The following is a 22,319-nucleotide window of genomic DNA, read 5'->3' as shown; positions in this document are numbered from 1 at the left end:
CCAGTAGCTTCCCCTCAAAATAAAACAGCTGCCCGGCATCTCAACACAGCAAGAAAGCACCCAACCCAGCCGAGAGGATAGGGAGACTGGTACCCAGCAAAAATGTCCGACAAAACCCCCTTCGAAACAGATATGCTGACACTCACGCGGTTTGTCATGGAAAAGGGACGGCGAGTCAAAGGAGCCACCGGGGAGCTGACACAGCTGCTCAACTCCATGCTGACTGCCATAAAGGCCATTTCCTCTGCAGTCAGAAAGGCGGGCCTTGCCCACATGTGAGTCCTACTGAGACATACGGGGAGGACGAGGAGGTGGAGAGGCTCCTGCTTGCATTACAAGGCTGGGAAGAGGGTAGGGATGTGTGTTGCAGGTGGCTGCAGGCAGGAGGTCAGGGCATGGGTTGCCAGGAGCGGGAAGCAGAGATCTCTCTGGAGCACTCCAGTATTGAGCACTAGATAGAAGCTTAGGCAAGCTGCTGTTCTGCGATATTTTACTGCTAAATCATGAGTCAGGACTTCAGGGCACCATTCACCTCATTATACCTTGTAAAGGTTGATACTGATGTATTTTTAAATTTACTGTGAATTTGGAGAAAAAAGCACCATGATATTTTCTGCTAACAGCCAAGCACAGTGCTGAGTGGTGCAAACAGATCTTGGCTTGCCTTGGGAAGCTGATGTTCTGCCTGACTGCAGTGTAAGTCATGCTCTGAAGCAACAACCCTGCAAGAAATGGCATATGCTGTCATGCATGGGTACATTTACCCCTCCCTCCTCAACTGGTGTCAGCATTACAGATGGGGAGACTTAAAAGGTCTTATATGAAAAGCAAACAAAACAATTTGGCATGTAGTGGTTTGGAAAGTAAAAATTGACTTTAACAAATCCTAGAGTGACTTGAGCTGTTCTTCACACAGCCAGATTAAAAAAAAAAAAAAAAAAAAAAAAAAAAAAAAACTCACTATCAGCCTTTTAATGGTGATCTTTTAATGGTGATCTATCAGAAGCAGCTCAGGGAGCTGGAAATTTCTAATAAAATTATGTATTTAAAATATACAGTTTTTGTTTATATATTAAAGTATGTTTGTGCACACTCCTGTGCATGTACATATGCATGCATTTGTAGAAGATAAGGACTATATCTAAGAAAGACGGCGCTTGTCATTTACTCATTTATTATTATTTTTCATCATATGGAAACACCAAAATGTTTTAACGACCTTTATTTTATTTTATTTTATTTTATTTTATTTTATTTTATTTATTTATATTTATTTTTTTCGTGCTTCTATTTGGTCAAAGCCCTCAGTGATTTTGCCAGTCACAAATTCAACGTCTCAGTACTACCATCCTCGCTGTATGGGTGTGGACTGTAATTTGTAGAGAGACGTACCCAAAGCTAGCAGCAGCCTCATGTTCCTATGCTCTAACAAAGTTGTACTTTGTCTCTGTAGTTGTTAGGTGAAGCTGAGCTGTTTTTTCTCCCCTTTTTAGAGGAAATGTTGCTTTTACTTATTTTTTATCTTTCAATATACAACTTCTGATTTATTTCATAAGTGGGAAAAACTAGCACTTACTAGACTGCAGGCAGAATAGCCACTTTGCCTACAAGACACTACTGCTGCCTCAGTGCTTCATGAATCTTCCCTTCAGAAGGAAAACACCCATTATGTTAAGGAGCAAACATCTTTTTCTACAAACAAAAATTTTCAGACAATGACCAAGAAATATCTAAACTATCCAAACACACAAATGAGTAACCTGTACTGTTCAAAATGTTGCTGAAACCATGACATTTTGGAGATTCCTGTGGCAAGCTTTCAACCTTGGTGACTGGCTTACATCTGTCTGCACTTACGCCTTCTTCCCATGAGCAAGAGCTGGGAGTTTATCATTAAACAGAAAAATGCATCTAGAGAGCTCTGATTTTTCTGATTTCTCCAAAATAGGAGAATGTGAAATAACTTCTTCGATGCTTAACAGTGCGGTGTGAATTTTTAACAAATTTGCCATTCAAAGGTGAAGAAGGTCTTTAAAAAATAAAATAAAATAAAATAAAATAAAATAAAATAAATAAAAAATAAAATAATAATAATAAAAAAGAGGCATAAATTTGGGGTGGAAACCTGCCTGGAAACACACTGACTGGAGATTGGATGTTTAGCATGCCCTAAAAATCACATTCCTTTCCAGTATCTTAAACCTGGCACTCCAAAATGCAAATACCTGAGAAACTCAATACTTCTGAAAAGCTCAGGCAGATTTTAGCTTTGAATAAGAGAAAAGACCCAGCCCCAAAATTCAGGCCTGCTGCTGACCAACACAACAGAGATTATTGAGTTGTCCCCCTTCCCATCCTTTCTTATTTTTCATAATGAACAAAAATGCTGTATATATGCCCTGACCACACACGTCAGGTCAAAATAGTTCTTCCTCAACTGGAAATTTCAGATGTATGTATTACTATGTACTACATAATTAATATGCTACTAAAATCAGAATATTGAACAGAAGCATCACTGTATCCCAGCTGAGGATATCCAGATAAATTAATCTGAATAAAATCCAGAGGAGCAGTTTAGTGTGTGGAAGTATCAGGGGTTGTCTTCAAAGCGTCTGATTTTGGCGTGGCTGGGGACTGAGGGGACGTGGGACCCTCCCAGAGCTCTGAGCAGCTGTACGAGCTGTTCCAGCAGCAGCAGATAGCACAGACAGTACGTGTCCCTTCTCCTCCCCCAGAGACACCTCTGGCTGCCTCCCGGGGCTGCCGGCAAAGCCTGGCACCTGCCAGCTGGGCTGCGGGCTCTGCTCCTGGGAGGAGGCTTGGAGAGCATCCAAGCAGGAGCAAAAGGGCCCTGATGGGGCCCCCAAAAGATGCCCCTGCTCTTTCCCTTGCTCCTGGACGCTTTTATATTCTCACAGCGGCAAACACCTCCTAATGCATCCCAATGGTTTAATCCAAGGTTACAGGTGTGGGAAGAAGAGAGGAAGGAATACCTGGCTTGCATTTTTCCAAAATATCCCCTCGCTACCCCAGGTTTCTTGATTATTACTTTTTAATATTATTATTTTTATTTATTTGTTTTCCCCAGGTTTGGCATAGCTGGCACCGTGAACGTGACGGGTGACGAAGTGAAGAAGCTGGATGTCCTCTCCAACGCCCTGGTGATTAACATGCTGCAGTCCTCCTACAGCACCTGCGTCCTGGTCTCGGAGGAGGACAAGGAGGCGCTCATCACGCCGAAGGACAAGCGGGTCGGTGCGGCTCCTGCCTCCGCGGGTGTCGGCTCGGGCTGCAGCAGGGGGCACTCGTGTTCCAGCCGCGAGAGCCGGCCCGGCTCCGCAGATCAGCGCTGCCCGGGGGAGCTCGGAAAATTTGCGCCATTCCTGAATTGTTTCGATTAAGAACTGAGGTGGATGGCGTGATTTCAACAGCTAAAGGAGATGTGGAGGGCAAAAATTGCTATTAGAGCTTGGCAAAGGGGGAAAATAATTATTTCGGAGCTCGTTAGCACACCCCAGCTCCCAGATGTAAGTGTACTATTACACTCCCTGGCCACTGGGGTTCGGGGTTCGGATTACATTAATATTTAGGCAAGATAAAATGAGCTGCGAGGCTAGCAGAAGTGGGTTTTGCATTACACAGCCGGAGGAAACACCTGACTGCTTCATCAGGGTTCTCCAGGAGGGGATCCTGTTGCAGTGACACTACTCGCAGCGATGTAACCTACTCTTGCCCCACGATGCTTTTCTTGTGCCCTCAAACTCACAGTATCAGTAAGTCCTGGTTCTGAGTGTAACAGAACAAAAGCAAGATGCTCGAGCAAGACACCGGCCTCCAGAATGGCTGAACCCTTTGCTTTCAAATGTCTTACACTGCTTGGACGCAGAGAATTTCTCCTTTCTGCCATCAGCGTTAGTGCTGTCAGCAGAAATGTGCCCTCTCCTGTTTCTCTGGTGGGGAAACATGCTGTACTGCAGGGCCAGGGGAAACATGCTGTACTGCAGGACCAGCTGGGTCAGCAGCACAGCCTCCTCCGGCGAGCTGTGCCATGTGCGCTCAGGGGGCTACACACAGCCAGAAAAACACGGGGCTCACCAGGTAAAAGGAAACAGCACTGCGTGACAACATATCATTTAATGTTTCCACTTCTTGCCGCTTCTGTTTTAGGGTAAATACGTGGTATGCTTCGACCCCCTTGACGGCTCATCCAATATAGACTGCTTGGCACCAATAGGAACCATATTCGCTATCTACAAAAAGGTAAGAGGACAAACAAAGCACACGTGGCAAAGTTCGCTTGGCGAAAGCAAAATGGCTTGGGTGTATCAGATTGCTTAGTTTCTTTTGTAGGTCCTCCAAGTGTCTTTGGGCTCAGCAGAGACTTAGAAAGAGTAGAAGAGGTAACACGAGATTCACCTCTGCTAAAGAGCTTCCTGAAGTCCCAGGGAGTGTGCACTTGGCCCTTCCTAGGTGGCATCACTTCCTTCCCCCAGACACGCAAGCATTTAGATAAAACCACCATCAGGGAGCTGGTCAGCTACTTCAGTGCAGTTTACCTCGTTGCAGGAGAGACGGGGTGTGTCATGGTGTCACTGCTGGGCTTCCCAGAAGCTGACCAGACTCCATCACAACTAGCGTTGTGGTGGCCTCCTGGTATGAGTTTCTATGCCTGTTGCAGACAGGAGTTTAAACACTCGCTAACGATGGAGGCCACCTGAGGCTGGAGGAAGCAGTCACCTACAGCCACCAGGGCCAGCAGGTCTCCCCTCATGGGGTTGCACAGAGCAGCAACTGTGCAGCAAGTTAACAAACGTTAATAGCTAGAGTCATGCCAAGTCTTGTGATTTGATTGCTAATCTCCCAGCAGTTGGTGTTTTTCTTGATGTATGAGCTCACGGTCAGATGACTATGGGAGACCCTCGGCCATCGTTATTTTGAAGCAATATTTAGAGTTCTCATGACTGCAATGAAATACTTACAGACTCAGATACTACACTTCAAATGCATTAAGATACACTTTTAAAGTCCTCTCTCAGCTTTTAACTCATGATTTTCCAGCCAGTTTGTATCTTTGCATTTCTCATAGATCATCAAGCGTATGCGTTTACTGGTAAGCCAAACAGCCACAGCTCCGTCTGAACGGGGTCACGGCACAAGAGAAGTGCTGGCATATGGCTGTCCACGGTGTCTGTGGTTAGTGACACCTGGATTCAGCCCAGGACAAACCACGCTGTCTGAAACCGCCTGTGTATGGCTTGAGGGACCAGCTTGCTGCTGGTGTATCTAACATCCTGATTTTCTCAGGGAAGAGAGCTTAGCTGCATAGAGGCAACCCATGCCATATGCCTTTATGGTAAGCAAAGGGATCCTCAGCCCTTCCATTTATCCCTGTAAAGACAGTCAAAAAGACAGCACCTCCCTACTTTTAAGATGGGCAATAGCTGTGTTGTCTGCTATTATTGGAGACAGTAGGCACAGCGTCACAAACGCTTTCTGTTTATAAGTGTTTAGGTTACACTGCATGAGGTTACACTAATATAAGGGCAAATGCTCAGAGTGATTCATATAGCTTAACAGGCTGAAGTACAGCACAGATTTCTCTATCATCTTTAGCTCACCTGTTAAGAGATGTAACAGGTATGGACTGCCCAGCCTTCCCTAGGATTCTGCTTCAGAATAGAAACATTTCCCAAAGAACTCAAGTCCTTTCAAAGCACTCAAGTTTTCAATTCATTTTCTGATCTCTCTATAGTTGTTCTTGTTCTATTGTGTATTAATATATTTGTTGTAAATACTCTTTTTAAGTTCCTGTTTTTCATGTGGGTGAGTATGCTTCAGCACTTCAGAAAGAGAAAATTATGTTCCTTGGTACAAATTCTTCATATCCAAATAAAAACACTGCTGCTAGGATGAAGTGCAGTTCTTCAGTTACAAGAATAACTTATCAATTTCCCCTGGAATGTTAGAAACAATGTGGCATTCACAGACTTTCACTGGGATAATTCTTGACATAAAAATGTTAATTCTAATGTAGATGGTAATTAATGGGCCTTTCTTCCAGATAAGACAATTTCTTAGCAACATCGTTAACTCCAAACACTATTAACTTAAAACGCTTCAAAATAACTAAATAATTATAAGGGCTTTATTAATTATCGCTCTAGGATAATGTCAAGAGAATATGAGTGAGATGTTTATCCCAATGAATGAGAATTGTTTAAGAAAGAAAATGTAAGTTTATTTCAAACCATATAAAATACATGAACCTTGTTTTGGAAAATCTAGAACAATTCAAATTCCAATGGATGGTCCTTTGCATCTATCTGATACTTGGTACCTTTGAGTTCTCAGTTGACTGTATGAGTGATTTTCCCACTATGTCAGCACCTTAACTCCATTTCCAAAGGCACACACTGCAGAACTGAAATACTAGCTGGAGGATAATCAACACTTTTCCACCAAGGCCAGACTTGGACAATACATTTCAAGCCTGAAAATGATTGTCTATTGTTGCTCCTGGTCCAGGGCCACCATTACATTCCCAGGTAATATCTCCTCCTGCCAAAAACCACTAAATTTGTTTCTTAGAAAATACACCAGGAAATAAATTCCACCTTAGGTTTATTTCATTTCATTTTCAGCCTGGCTTTTATTTTCTGAAGCATGTGTGTTATTGTTAAAAAGACCAGAAAAGTCATAAAAATCGGGCTGAGGTACTGAATCAGCAGAAGCCAGGGCAAGGGATAGGACCTAGACAGTCACTGCCACTGAGGTGCTCTTAGCTGATGGAGTGTCAGTATTGTGGGGATAATAAGAATTTTTTCCCTGGAGTCCTCTTTATTTTTCATGCCACTGAGCTGACTCAACAACTGTCAATTCGCTGCCAACATACATGGTATGAAACTCTGCTGCTTTGTTGAATTCTGTTTTAAATTTGTAACATTACCCAGTGCGTCAGATGGATTTTCTTCCCCTCCTCCTCCATTGTCATGAGGACAATACTCAACTCTCTCTCTCTCACACACACACACATGCACACACATACACTTAATGTTGTCCCCCATGAAGGAGGTGGTAAAGATTCAGAGCAAAAGTAATGGATATTCATGAAACGTGGTATGAATGGAGACCTGGAAACCAAGACTTTCTCAAGCTGCTCACGGGGCTGATGTGGGCAAATCATGTCATGTGGCAAATCTTACATGCAAAAAATTTCAGACTCAGGTATCACCTGGGGGTTCCCAGACTCTGTGGAGCATCCTTCATCTGCTTCCTGAGAACAAAGGGCTAAAGTGGCTGTCTCAGACCTGTCAGAACTTTTCTGCAGTCCCCCTATTTGAAAGACAATGCCTATTTCAGTCACTTGCATAAAGACTTCTAAAGAGATTTCACTACCTCCACCTCATAGTCAAAATGTAATAGAAAGGAAATCCATCTGTGCACCAGAAAGAAGTGAAAATATTCAGCAGCTAACAGAGTCAGCTTAAATCCCTGGTTTGTCCCACAGTACATGGCACTTGGCAAAATTCCTGCAGCGTTAACAATGAAATACCAGATGATCAGTAGCTTTTTTACATTCCAACAAGCTCTGCAAAATGTTTGTTTGAGACTTTTTTCTTCCTTTTGGAAGTTGGCTCTTGGAAACATAGTTGTAAATGAAGCTGGAAAAACTAGTGAATTCTGCCCAGATGTCCATCTTCCAAGGGAGAATGTTTTTTATTTTTATTTTTAATTTTTTCAGAGTGGTCAACAAATGTATGGCTGCTGAGCCATATAAACACAGAAAATGCATTTAAGTGATAGGCTGAAAAGCACACATTAGAAAAATGTATTTTGAATCAACTTCGTATGTAAGCTGCAGAAACACATTGTACATACATTATGTTCAATAAAGCACGTCTTTACTGTATTTATACAACATTAAATTCTTTTAATGAGGAAAACATACAAAAAAATAGAAAAAAAAATCGTATGCTTGCAACTCATTGTTTAAATATATGCTTATTTCAGTATTTAATGTTGCAAACAATTAGTTTACTATAGACAACCATTGCTTTTGGTGGTGACATCTATGTGCCATGGGGACATAGTTTTGAAAGAGAAGATGCTCTGGAATATACAATAGTTTTTTCTTTAAAAAATTGTTTAGCAGAGGATTAATAACTATTCAACTAGCAAATAATCAATATTCATAGCTCTGATGTACATGAACAGGTATTTTAATGACTCTTCCTTCATTACACGCTCATAATATTTCTGAATAAAAGAAAGAAGAACTTGAAAGAAGAAATTCTGTTGTCCCACGTGTCTGCTTTCCTCTAGATGTTGGCATCCTATGATGAACAGGATCCTCAGCTTGCCCTTACCCGTTCCACCTTGCTGGATCCTGCTGGGCACCATGAAGGCCTCTTGCCAGAGCAGAAAATTATTTGATTTTTCTGGAGGGTGGTTTCCTTTGGAAATATCTCTGGAAGGCATTCTTGATCTTTTAAAGAATTTACTCAATGTTCATGAAATATTTTATTTGCTACACACAATAGTCTCTGCTGACTTTTATTTATTTATTCATTTTTGGAACAGATATTCTGGGCTAGACCTGCTATTTCTACTTAGCTGTTACTCAATCTCATTAAACCCATGCAACTACTGAGAATCTGAATGAATTTGAAATAATAAAGTGTTAAACCAGGGCCCGAAGAAAGGATCTGAGGGGGGATCTCATTTTAATTAGGAGCGGCTGAGGGAGCTGGGATTGTTCAGCCTGCAGAAGAGGAGGCTCAGGGGCGACCTTATTGCACTCTACGGGTACCTGAAGGGAGGCTGTAGCGAGGTGGGGGTTGGTCTATTCTCCCGTGTGCCTGGTGACAGGATGAGGGGGAATGGGCTAAAGTTGCACCAGGGGAGGTTTAGTTTGGATATTAGGAAGAACTTCTTTACTGAACGGGTTGTTAGGCATTGGAGTAGGCTGCCCAGGGAAGTGGTTGAGTCCCCATCCCTGGAGGTCTTTAAAAGACATTTAGATGTAGAGCTTAGGGATATGGTTTAGTGGAGGACTTGGTAGTGTTAGGTCAGAGGTTGAGCTCGGTGATCTTGGGGGTCTCTTCCAACCTAGATGATTCTGTGATTCTGTAATTGCCAGTGAACCAACTTCAAAACATCCACAGAATCACAACCTTAAATGGCAAACTTTTTAAGAAGCATCAATATCAAATATTCCCTATCCATTTTATAGTCCCAGGCTGGAGCCAGCTTTCCCAAGTACTCTCATGAATCTCTCGTAAGCTATGGCTGAAGCACACCCGCAGAGCTGGCTGGAAATATTTGTATCAGGTCTGCTTGGGCTATTCTTGTTCAGTGGTGATTGCAGTGCTGAAAGGAAAGGTGATACCAGATCAGATGCCTGAAGTAAAATGCCATGTGCAAGTTCTGTGCAGAGCTGTATGTGCATACCTAGGCATGCACATGCATTACATATGCAAAGGCATTTATTATATGCATATGAATGCTTATATCACTTCAGTTACCCATCTCTTTGTCAGCACAGACCAATGCACAGTCCTGGTTCTACCGGTTATGCCCTCTGCCCTTTTATTCTGCTTTACTGGAAGCAATTTGTTTGTAAGCTGTGCAACATTAATTATCACATTCCCCTCACAGTTATTCCCTCAGAGTGGTGTCAGTGTGACAGCTTATGTATGAATTTACAGAAAATCAGTAGCGCTGTTCTGTCTCAGATTTCTGATGATCTTGACTTAATACAGTAGACTGCAATGCTAAGGTATCAGTTTTGTGGCAAGTATCGGACTGATCACATGAGATATATGCAATGACAAACTCCCCGTGTCCTGTCCCAGCATGCACATTTGCTTGTACCAGTTTTGCTCTGAACTAATGAGAGCAGTCTCTGTTTTGATAGTTTCAAAGGCCCGGGTAAGACAGCAAAGGGAAATCTGCCCCAAGTCATTATTTAAGTGTTGTTTTTACTGTTTCTTGTGAGTATTTAACCCTCAGTCCAATGGTAATTTTTCCATAGGAAACAGATGACGAGCCCTCTGAAAAAGATGCTTTGCAGCCCGGACGCAATATTGTTGCTGCAGGCTATGCCTTGTATGGCAGCGCTACGCTGGTCGCCCTCTCCACAGGGCAAGGAGTGGACTGCTTCATGCTTGATCCGGTACGGTTGTAGTGCTGGAAACATTGCCACTGTCTTTTAGAGCTTCCCATGCTAGGGTCTACTCGTTTTTGTTACTTCTTGTCTCTGCAATCTAGGCAATCTATGCCAGTCTCTTTTCACTCTCATCTTGTAGCATCCCACATCTATCTTACTTGCACTTAATCATGTACGTTGGTTGCACTGCCTCTGTTGCCAGGGTGCTGGTTTGCACAGAGAAACACTTAAAAAAATACTACAAACAGTGCCTTTGTTTCCACTTGAAGGATACCTGCTATTTTCTTGGCTTTGCTTCCCGTCTGCAAAAGAACCCCAACATATTCTGTGTTTACCCTGGGACAAGAATCATTCCTGAGTTCAACTTAGTTTTATGGTGAAGTCCTCTAAGCTGCATGCCCAACAGTTCGCAAAAGGAGAACTGTACCCACACAGCTGGACTTTTGCTGCTCATCAAAGCTCAGACTGAGAGCCTGACAAATGTTACTGGAGGAATGTGAGAAGGAGATTGATCATTTTAGAAACCAGCATGAGATTTAGCCAATAATATAAGTTGTTTTTAATAAAAGGGTGCATTATTGCCCAAACACCTTTTAGTCCTTATAAATAACCTTCCTCCAGGCAGGAAGAACTGTGATCTGAACTGATCTGGTTAGAGACAGAGGGAGGAAGGTGGATATCACACTCCAACTGCTTACAGCAGTGCATGTGAGGATATGATCGTATTCACTTTAAGATGGTTAGTCAAGAAGAGTTTTTTAAAAATAAAAAGTAATTTCTTCACTTATAACCTCATGATTTGTGGACACAAAGATCCACGATCCATCTGCTTTCAGGGTTGACTGGTGCTCGTTTGATATGCTAACTGTTGAAGGCAAACTGCTTTTTGTTTATGCTACTAATGTAACAAGTTTTCATGAACTTAACACAGATTCTGTGCTTTCTGCTCTGTTTGAATACTGTGAAGTTATACACAAGACTGGTGCTGAAAAGACCAAGCTGTGCTAGCATTTCTGCCATCTCTGGTGTGACAACTGTTACGGGAAGTCAACAAAGCATTCTGGTGCCTGCTAATAACTGGTCTCCTCTGTTCTTCTGCAGGGTCTTGGTGAGTTTATTTTGGTGGATAGAGATGTTAAAATCAAGAAGAAAGGGAAGGTTTACAGTCTCAATGAAGGTTATGCAAAGTATTTTGATCCTGCAATGACAGAATACTTACAAAAGAAGAAATTCCCTGAGGTAAGATAATATTAGCACTGTATCCAGTGTTCCCTGTAAGCACTACCTTCTACACTGTCCAGGCTAACGGGAAGGGTTTTGAAGACATCTCTGAATCCAGTTCTATGTAACACTTTGGTGTTGTGGGTATGCCTCTCATGCGCTGGCTTCCAGTGCATGATATCTTTTATAACTTAGACTTTGCTAAATAAATTCATAGCTTTGTTCACCACTGTGTGGAGGAAATAAATACCCTGAAACCATGCAAGAAAAATGTGGGTATATTGAGAGAAGTATACCCTTGTTTTCTAGCATATCTGAAAATGAAGCTCAGTCATTTGTGCAGCTGGGCATCTGGGGCTAGATTCCACTTACTGCTCCATAGGTGCTTCCAGGGACCTGGGTGGCACCTCCATCATATTCCTGTACATGCTCACAGCTGAGAAATATGGCATAACTCTGGCATGGTCTATTTGCATCATACGGACCATGAAGCCACCCATAGGATGAAAAAAAATAAAAGGGTGTGAGGCAAGATTTCACCACCTTCTATTGTTAAGAGGATTATACTGTTTCCTCCAGAGAGACGGAGCTGGGAACATCCTGTGTCTGATGAATCTTCCTGTGAGAATAAGCAGCTCTGTATGGCCTGCAGTCAGGGCTGGGAGGACACAACACAAGCTCTCAGTGTGGAAATATAAAAGGTCCCTGGAAAGTGTAGTTATGTGACCAGTAAGTCATAACAAAATATGGAGAAGTGTAACTGCTCAGGACTGAACTTGGCCTGGAAGATGGTTTTCATGCTTTCCTGCTAGAAAAAGCCCATGAAATTATTTTTTAAAGCTATTGCCTGTCAAAAATTCTTGCACAGCACTTATGTAAAAACCAATGTATCCGGTAGAAAACTTCAGAGTGCTGTAGAATGGAAATGTAATGAGTAAGATTTCAAGCCATCGTTCTGTGAGAAGCTCCTGCTGAGCTGAAAATCAGAATTCACCACAGTGATTGCAGTGGCGATGCCAATCTCTTACCAAAGCCTCTTTCTCATATTACTGAGATTGCTGCTACAGACAGGATCACTTCACGGCATCCTGTATACGCTCATTGAGATTATCTTGAAACTTCAATGTGTACTTTCAAAGCAGCTATGAGAGAAGTGGAAGCCCACTACATGGCTTTCATACCTCCTGAAAGCTGGCCCAGCTGGGAAAGAGAAGATCTGTGCTTCTCATTCTGCTCACATTCTGCTGAGCTACGTATTTGGTGTAATGCACTGGCAACAGGTTTCTTTGTGTTTTTGCAAACCACTCAAGTGTTTTTTAAAAAAAAAAAAAAAAGCAAAATCTTAAACAAATAATCAACCTCAGGCAGAGATGATAAGGCTGAAGAGATTTCAAACACTCCATGGAAAGACCAGACAGAGATGTTTCACCACAGGCTCTGTGAGGACAGCTCTATCATGTGATTCACTAAACCCTTAGGTCAGACATACAGGAAAAAAAAAAAAAAAAAAAAAAAAAAGACTGCAAACACTATTTAATGTCAAGTCTGTGCTGTATTTCAGGAAAAGCTATTGGAAGTGTTGTTGCACTACTGCTTCCAGTCAGCAGAAGATATTTGTGTTACTTTAAAGCAAGTAGCACAGTATTGCCTAGGCTGTTTGGGACAAGGGAAGATGTCCCAAGGGTACCAAGGCAAGCAGTGCTTTGCTGCTCCAAGTCATAGTGGTGTCTGCATGAGATGAGCCAATGCACTGATGTTATGGCCAGAGTGCGGAAGGAAATATGCCCATCTGAAAGCTTGCTCTGAGCTTGAGCTCTGGAAATAGCATAAATAGGTTCCTTGATTTAAAAAGGACATTATATTCACATTGTAGGAGTACAAGAGAGAGGTGTTGCACTCTGCCATAGCATAAAACCTTCTTCCTAACATCATATGTAAGACATATTTATCAAACTTTGAGCTCCTACAGCCCAGCTACAGCTCCATTGGTGGTGCTCCTATCTTCCTGCAGCCCCAGGCAGAGCACTGCACAGCTGTGGTCTGTGTCTCCTGTTCTTCAGCATGCAAAAGGGCAGTGGGGAGAACCTGCTGGGTGTCCACCACGTGGATAGCTGTGACCTGAGGGAGGACTGACTCCATCTCCTGCTGTGTGGGGCATGGGAGACCCCTTCTCAACCAGGAGGACCACTCTTACCCTCTGGCCTTCTGGCCACTGTAAGCCAAGAGACAAAGCACCAAATTCAGCTTCTTGTCACTTTATCATATTCTTTTTTTTTTTTTTTTTTTCCTTTGATCCAAACTCTGTTTCCCCCTTCCTGAGGTTCTTGGTCAACGTGCTGTTCAGATGACTCTCTTAACATTGCCAAACAGAATTGAAAGTTAAGCATCAAACAGGAAAACCAAGTGGCGTGTTGCTCACAGAGTATCCCATGATCTGTATCACTGTCACTGATGACCAAACATTAAAAATTGGCCTTTTATGAGGAGAGGAGAGATTTTCCTGTACTATCTAACAGCAGTGTCCCAGACTAGATAGTTTGGACCACAGAGCCATGTTGACTCTCAAAGTTTCTTGTGGACAACCACTAAAAATGCATCAGATCTGAATTAAAAGCACTGAAGAGGTGCTACTGTTCTGCAGGTCAGCTGTAAGCCTCTTAACATTGTCATGCAGATCTTGGTGGGAAATATTTTTCAAGTCAAATCTCATCTGGAATGACAGTCCAGCGTAAAGTTTTTTTTTTTTTTTTTAAAGCATCCCAAAACCTCTTATTGCTTCAACAGATGAAGGGCAAGCTGCTATTTATAAGGCTTCCTGTAAAACAACATTTACTCCCGCCTGCACTATATAATGGCACTATTGTGCCAGAAATTGTTTCTGCACAAATTTTAGTCTAAACATTTCGTCCAGTAATCCTCTTAGGTACACTGACAGTAGAACTCTGAAACATGCTGTGGCCATTTCTATTCTTTGGTATTCCATTTCATTTTTATCTTAGAATCACAGAATCATATGATGTTTTGGGTTGGAAGGGATCTTAAAGATGACCCAATTCCACCCCCCTGCCATGGGCAGGACACCTCCCACCAGAGCAGGTTGCCCAGAGCCCCATCCAGCCTGGTCTTGAACACCTCCAGGGATGGGGCATCCATAGCTTCTCTGGGCAGCCTGTGCCAGTGCTTGCCCCATCTGAGTAAAGAATTTCTTCCTTACATCTCATCTTAATCTACTCTCTTTTAGTGTAAAGCCATTCCCCCTTGTCCTGTCACTACACCCCCTGACAAAGAGTCCCCCCCCCAGCTTTCCGGTGGGCTCCCTTCAGGTACAGGAAGGCTGCAATGAGGTGTCCCCAGAGCCTTCTCTTCTCCAAGCTGAACAACCCCGTTGTTGGCTGAGAGACTTGTCATAACAATGCCATCAAAAACTTGCCATCAAGAGCAGGATCCTTTCTTCTGCCAGTCAGCCCAGCTGTGCCCAAGTGACATTACAAAGTTAAGAAAAGCACTGTGTTTTTTTGTCACCATAACAGTACAGAGAGGGAGGGATGCAGATTGTTGCCATAGTCCAGAAAATACTTCCTTCCCCTCGCTCTCCTTGTCATCATAGTTATGCAAGAAAAACACAGTCTCATTCTGCCGCAGATGAGCATAGCTTTCAGAAATTAGTAGAATAAGTAGGGGAGAAAATGACTTCCATCACATTGTGAAGAGAAAAAATCAAAGGACCTCTCTGTTATGAGCCATTTTTGTTTCCCTGGGTTAAGAAAAGCAATGCAAATGGTGAAACCAAGAGCAATCACAAGCTTCTTCAAACACCATGGATGCAGGTGAACATCGAGGTTCTCCAACTCTTTCATTAACATCAAAACACTACAAAATGCTCACTGGGCAAGCACACTATTTGGCACTCTTCAGAACTTGGGTTGAATTTCCCTAGCTCTGCACATTTGTTTGAGATGAAAGCCTGGGCAATATACCAAGAAGCACCTATTAACTTTCTCATCTGTAAGAAAAAATATATGACTGACCGAACTGGAGAAACAAGAACATTTCTAGTAACTAAAAGGATTATTTATCCCTCCTAAGCAGGTAGCTGGATACTAAGGGAAGTGAAAATACTATTTCAGTCAGTGTTTGAAGTGATAAATCTACAAGAATGGAGAAATTTCTCTTCTTTCTCAGCACAGTCTCAGTAACAAAGTTGCAGTGTTTCTAGCAGATTGAATTTATGTCAGGGTAAGAAGCAACTAAAATTCTCAGTGGCCTCTCATTATCTTCAATTTACACCACCCAAACACACACAAATTGTGCAAATCATCTGCTTGTGAACAGGAAATCCATCACATCCCAGTGCCTGATGGTTTGTACACAGGTGGCTCAGCTGTGCAGCTAATGCTCAGTAAGTACTATACTTGTGTGCTGCAGGTTCTTTATCTGATAATGTCCTCAAAGCAGTGCTTAGCACTCTGTTTCATGGTCCATTTGTGACCAATATCCTACGTCTTTTCCTAAAGTTTAAAGAACTTTTCTTAGAGTCCCCTTCTGAAACTGGAAAAAGTAACCCTTTCTTTGTCTGTATTTCTAAAGATAGCTTTAGACTATACTCATAGCTTTGCCTGAAAATTATCCTTTCCAAAACTGCAAAAGTCTCTCTTTAACAGTTCTAAAGGTGCTTTTTTTTCTGACCTCAGATTTTTACAACTACAAAGTCACAAATGCAAACAGCTGTGAGGTCGATAAGCTGCCATTGGAAGTCTAAACATTTAGGCAAAAGCCTAGGAAATTTAGGGAGCGAGTACTTGGCAGTGTTATTCAGTTGTGTCTGGAAGTAATAAGACCAAGAGCTAGGTTTAAACTAAACAAAAGATAAGAGTTCCGGGCTGTGTATTATCCATCAAGTCTCTTATACTTTGTATTGTCTTCCTGTGAATCTTCAGTAGTTTTCCTTATCTGTACAGGCAATAATTATAGAAAACAGCAGAAATACAGTTGAACAAGGAATATCACACTGTCTGGAACAACTCTCTAGTCCAGTTTTACTACCAGCTGTAACAAAAATCTAAGTCTCATATGTAGTGACTGAGGACTTGAGTTCCTAGTGTTTTATTGCGTTATGCTGTGTAACTTGATGTGAATCTGTTCCCATTTTAAATGACAGCAAATATCAAAACTTCACACCTGCATAAAACAGATACAGTGATTTCAAAATAGAAAAATGCTTTTCTTTATCTGTGGTTTTCCCTCCCACTTGTGTGTTTTTGTTTTGTTTTGTTTTGTTTTGTTTTTTTTTTTTTTTTTTTCTCCCAGCTAACCTCATGATTTTGCTGGGAAGGGTGGCTGACTTGTGACGTGTTCTTGGAGCTGGCGTTGTTACACAAGTTCTCGCTTAATATGTTTATAACTAGTACTTGCACAAGGCAAGCCTTGTAGAAAGCACTGAGATATTCTGAGATATTTTATTAGACAATGGATTCAGCCAGACAAAAAAACAAACAAACACAAACAAAAAAAACACTTGCAAAAACATGCAGAGGTCTTTTCAATCTTTTAGCATTGCAATACACAAATATGTATGCACATTAAATTTGCATGAAGCCTCAGTCTTTGCCAATTTCTAGGGGAAACCAAAATTCCACTCTTGCTTTATTGAAGACAGAGTGAGAGATACCAGAAGACCACCAGACATCTTGGCATATTAGCTCTCAGAAAGCTTTCCTTCAGTTTACATCTGTATTGTGTATCTCCTTTTCTTAAAAGTATGGTGATGCATCACTTTTCTCATGGTGGAACTAATTTGGTGTATATTACTTCTATTTGTGCAACTCACCTGTTTTGTTTTTGTTTTTGTTTTTGTTTCTCTATCTTCTATCTTACCATTTTTATGACCAGCAAACCTGAAACTCATTGCCTAATAAAATTCCCTAATTGCTCTCACCAAAATGACCTCTCCTTTAGCAATATGAGTTTCTAATCTGAGAGCAACTACATGATTAAATTCTGTTATCTCCCAAACTAAACTCCAGAATGAATGCTACAACCCGCTTCAAAACTTGAAAACAAGCCAGAGGGAAAAATCTGAGAATCCTCTGGGAACTGCCTGGATGTGTAGTGAAAAGTGATATCCTTCCCTGTGCCCCAGCTTAGGGACCTGTGGAGGATCAGAAATCAAAAGGGTTTTGTTCTGGTAACAGGAAGAAGATGTCACTCACTTTTTCACCACTTGCTTTTTCACAGGTGAGCAGTTGATACAGTATTGTTGTGCACTCAAATTACAGTGTGTTTCACAAAAACGTGTTTCCACATTGTGAGTGTTTCTCTTTAAAGCCCTTATTTTAGAACCTCATGATGATCACCAAGTCTTACAAAAGTCTAAGCTTCAGGCTGGTTTAGGCATTTACAGGGTCCATGTGCAACAACTGATTTAAGTAGCTTTGATACCTGGCTCATAACAAAATGACAATTTCCTGTGCTAACAATTGCCTAGCCTGGTAGATGTAATGCTCCATTTGTATGTCTTTCAGGATGGCAGTTCCCCATATGGTGCCAGGTACGTGGGCTCCATGGTTGCTGATGTTCACCGTACACTGATGTATGGTGGGATCTTCATGTATCCTGCTAATCAGAAGAGTCCCAAAGGAAAGGTAAATCATTTGACTTCTCTGGTAAACTTAGTCAGCTTAATACCTCAATTTTTCCTGTAAAGAAGAGTGTAGCAAATATACAGGAATAGTTTAGATATATAAAGAAATAATGATTTTCCCATCACTGGAGAGTATTGATAATGGATATGATGGTCAGCAATCCAATTTAATAAATAAAATTAGGCAGTTGCAAACTTAAGCAAGAAATGTTCCTGTGTGTTTTTATGTTAAAAAAATCCCAAATATTTTTCACTAAAGCCAAGGCTTTATTCATTTCCCTGAAGAAAATCATTGTTGTATCATGGAAGCCCACTGAGATACCTATGCACAGCTAGCAGATAAAACACTGGTCTAAGAGAGACCTTCACCCTTTTTACTGGCACCTAGAGTCCAGAAGGGATATGCTTAACTACAGTCAGGGTTTTGTTCAGTGCTAGACGTCTGAATTTGCCTGTCTACCATTTCCAAAGTGTACTGAGCTTACTATCACCAGCCCTGAAATCACAGGTTTCTACTAACTGACCAAAAAACTCCATCTGTGGAAGGTGAGTTTTATGCATACTGAGACCAATATTCTGGGAACATATGATTTCCCGTTTGGGCACCAGTACAAGGCATGTTATAGCTTAATGCAGTTCAGTGGAATGCAGTGACTCCAGAGCGTGATGTTGCGACTCCATGAACATGCTGAACCATGGGCCGTAGTCAACCTCAACTTTTCTCCTGTGGCATCAGATGCCCTTACTATCGAATTTCTCAGAAAAGATGTTTTAAAAGCAGTCTGAGTATACAGCTGACTTGTGGGCTACAACTAACCTGCAGGTCATGCTTAGGAAATGAGTATCTCAATGTGTAATACATTAGTCATAGTGTTCTGACTCCAAGACCTTCCTCCTTCCTGGCCAAAACCGTGGTTGAAACCTTCTGTTCAATTGTTTTTATATGCTTGGTTGGATATGTGCAGTAACTTACTTTCTTAAAACTAACTGTCCCATCTCTCACGCTGGAGTCAGAACACGCTGATGTCTACGGTTCTTTAAGGATGGAGGACTACTGGTTCCGTCCTGGTGAATATGTATTTATCAGAAGAACAGCAGATCCAAGAGATGTGGGACATGAGGAGAATAGAAAAACAACTCTTTTCAGATTACACAACAGAAAATGTCTTAATGTCTATCCAGGCAAATTTGATTTCAATATTTGATACAGCAATTGAACTATTACCTGAAGAAAAACTGCTTTCCTTCAGTCATGTAGTCACAGTGAAGAAGGAAGAAACTCAACGTATGGTTCCAGTGGTGCCACTGCTGTTTTCCGGCTCTTTGAAAAGTTGGCCATGCACTACAGAAAACAATGAGGGCTAATGGTCCCACTTTGCCTGTCAGGTAGAGGCCTTGTAGCAGAAACAGCATTTTGGTGGGCCTTAAAGATAAGAATGATGCTAATATGTGCTATTTAAATTTGAGGTATATCATGGACTTTTTACAAACACAGTGATAAAGGAACTATGGGTAGCAAAGTCCCACGTCCAACCCTTTTCTTTGTCTTTCTATATAATTGCATTCTATTGTGCTTCATTTTACCCAGAAAACATTCTGTCTTTTGCACACAAGAAAAGCCTTTTAAACATAATATGAAAGAACATTATAATACATGCAAATGTTTTAGAATGCCAGAGAAATATTCAGCTCAATTTACAGAGATAATGTCCATTAAAAAATAACTAGCTGTCATCTATATTCTTTTAAACACAGAATATTTTGGCATGTATCCTAAATAAGATTGCATTCAACTGGAACACAGGCACAACATAGGCAACATTTTTAAAGCCATGAACAGATATCAGGGACCAATAGACTCCATACTAAAAGTGAAAATTTGCTTTTAATAATTACTGCAATTACTTTCAAAACCAGAGTATCTATCTGAATGAGTTCAAGCCACTAATATCTATTCACGTTTCTGAAGATCTGCAATCAAAACCTGTAATTTGAAACTGGGAGCATCAAGTTTCAAACTCCAAAATATCCTGACCAAACACAATGTGATTACCCCAAGCTTTGAGATAAGAAATAAAGCCAACACATAGGAAGAGGCTTCGGCTTTTCTTTCCCAGCATGGCTGTCTTGCTTAGCTGGCTTTAGTGCTTTGCTAATGTCTGTGGGCACAACAGCTTCTTTTGACACTTTCGACAAAATACAGCTTCACTGGTGATACACATCAGTATGTCAGCTTGGACATTATGGCAGTGATGCTTGAGAGCAGGGTCAGTGCATTTGTCCTCAAAACAGAAAGTGTGAATGGAGGTGAAAGGAGGAAAGAAGGGACTGATGAGAGATACATTGCTACTTAGGTCAATTTTGTACTTAGGTCCAAAATTTGCCCAAATCACAGGCTACGTTCTGGTAAGACCTCTGATGTAATTACCCTCAAGTACAGTTTCTTGTTCCCTCTTCCTTTCTAGCTCCGACTTCTCTACGAGTGCAACCCTATGGCTTTCATCATCGAGCAGGCAGGTGGGATGGCGACTACTGGGACTGAGGCGGTGCTGGATGTGAAACCTGAGGGCATTCACCAGAGGGTTCCTCTCATTCTCGGTTCTCCAGACGACGTGAAAGAGTACCTCTCTTGTGTACAGAAACACCAGAAGAGCAGCTAAAAGCTTTTCTACTTCAGACCTTGCTCATCTGTCTCATAAGTGTACAGTGTCATCTCATAAATATACAGTAAAAACAGTACCTTTCAGGATGGTGGAGTCTAGCATTTTAACACCCACCTCAGTGAAAATCCCACTTAATGAGGGCAAGAGAAATAGTGAGAATGGCTGATGGGTAAAACAAAAGTTTAATTTCTCCTTGCAGACAAATGTAAAAATCCTCAAACTCTGATTTATGTGATGCAAATGTAGAAACAGAGGCCTAATTAGTAAACAGAAGCTACTTACTTTACATAGTACTAACAGAAAGAAGGGGATGGTATCAGTACCTCTATCTACATTTTGGCATTGTTTGAGATAGGATTTTCATATAAACCTTTGCAATGCCACTATCTGGATTTTCTTTTCTTCAGAGGTTTTGCTGCAGGTGCTTTTTATCTTGTCAACCCTGAGAAGACCAAAAGTCTTGTGCTGTGTAATTAATAAAGATGAAAAAGCAGTTACATTGCAAGAGAATTTCAGTCTTCATGTGAACAGGAAAATCCCTGATGTTATTTACAGACATGGAACTCTCAATGGCAAAATTTGTAATAAACAGCTGCTGCAAATGTGACACTCGAATCATACGCACTCCCAGTTTATCTGTAATCCGCTGCAACAGAAGATCAGTTAGAACCACAAAGCCATTGATACACCTCCATTTTCCTTTACTTTGAAAGGTTATCATTTCAGATTTACATCTGCCCTTTTACACGTTATTTTATTGCTCCTAGACAACTCCTACTAGTGCCTTGCTGCCACGACTGACACTGCCTAAGGAGATATGGAATCAGCTGTGAAACTAGCAGGCATTCATTGAGCAATAAAAGTAAAAATTACTAATTAAAAGAAATGTGTAACTATGCTAAGCAATGGGAGAGTGAAAATGGAGATTTAGGTCACTTAAAGCATAAGGCATACTGATTTCTTTATAACCCTCCTGTCTCCTATAGGTGTCATCACCTGGACAATAATTTGACTGTCTTGTCTTAAGCAGTTCCTGCCCCATCTGCTCATTTCCACCCCTGCTCCACTTCCCCAGCTATACTTGGACAAGACATTATTAAGAACTCCCCATGAACTACATTAGTACAAGGACAGGATTTAAACATACTCCTGCCAAGAAACCCCAGTAGCTATTGTGAAGCTTACAACTACGTTCTATTATTCATAAAGCCACAGGTTGAATAAAGACAGGCATAAAATTATACAGAATGGGTATTAGGCATTGTTATCACAGGGGTTACGGATGTGATTTCAGTACTGCTTCAGGTATCAAAGCACTCTTTCTATAGGTGTTTATCTGGTACTCTTTAAAGTTGTAATAGTGACACCCGCCTAGGATCAGCAAGTACACCACGTACTTGTTTATTCTGTTCTTTGTCATGTGCTTCCCGAATCTCTGCTTTCAACAGCAAAACAGGCAACACATAAATCCCAGAGAATGGAGAGGAAGCAGAAAAGGCTGGGAGGGTCTAGGTAACAGACAAAGCAACCTTATCACTGAAAATGTAATTGTGCGGTCTGACTGTGAAGCTAGTAAACTAGTTTTCTGGCAAACAAAATACGTGCACACTGTATGTATATATTT

General features: G+C 41.4%; 1 protein-coding gene across 1 annotated transcript; it reads left to right on the top strand.

The window, feature by feature from the left end:
- Positions 1-21,189, top strand: LOC118156592 (fructose-1,6-bisphosphatase isozyme 2). The gene is made up of 7 exons (XM_035310757.1): positions 1-275; positions 3,092-3,254; positions 4,171-4,263; positions 10,037-10,177; positions 11,273-11,410; positions 17,914-18,033; positions 20,498-21,189. The coding sequence occupies exons 1-7, from the start codon at positions 103-105 to the stop codon at positions 20,690-20,692; spliced, it is 1,023 nt and encodes a 340-aa protein (XP_035166648.1). The 5' UTR covers positions 1-102; the 3' UTR covers positions 20,693-21,189.
- The last annotated feature ends 1,130 nt before the right edge of the window (positions 21,190-22,319 follow it).

The sequence above is a fragment of the Oxyura jamaicensis genome, chromosome Z, assembly GCF_011077185.1.
Source record: "Oxyura jamaicensis isolate SHBP4307 breed ruddy duck chromosome Z, BPBGC_Ojam_1.0, whole genome shotgun sequence".
NCBI classification, from domain to species: domain Eukaryota; kingdom Metazoa; phylum Chordata; class Aves; order Anseriformes; family Anatidae; genus Oxyura; species Oxyura jamaicensis.
The sequence above is the reverse complement of the archived record's forward strand: the minus strand, read 5'-3'. Positions and strand labels throughout refer to the sequence as shown.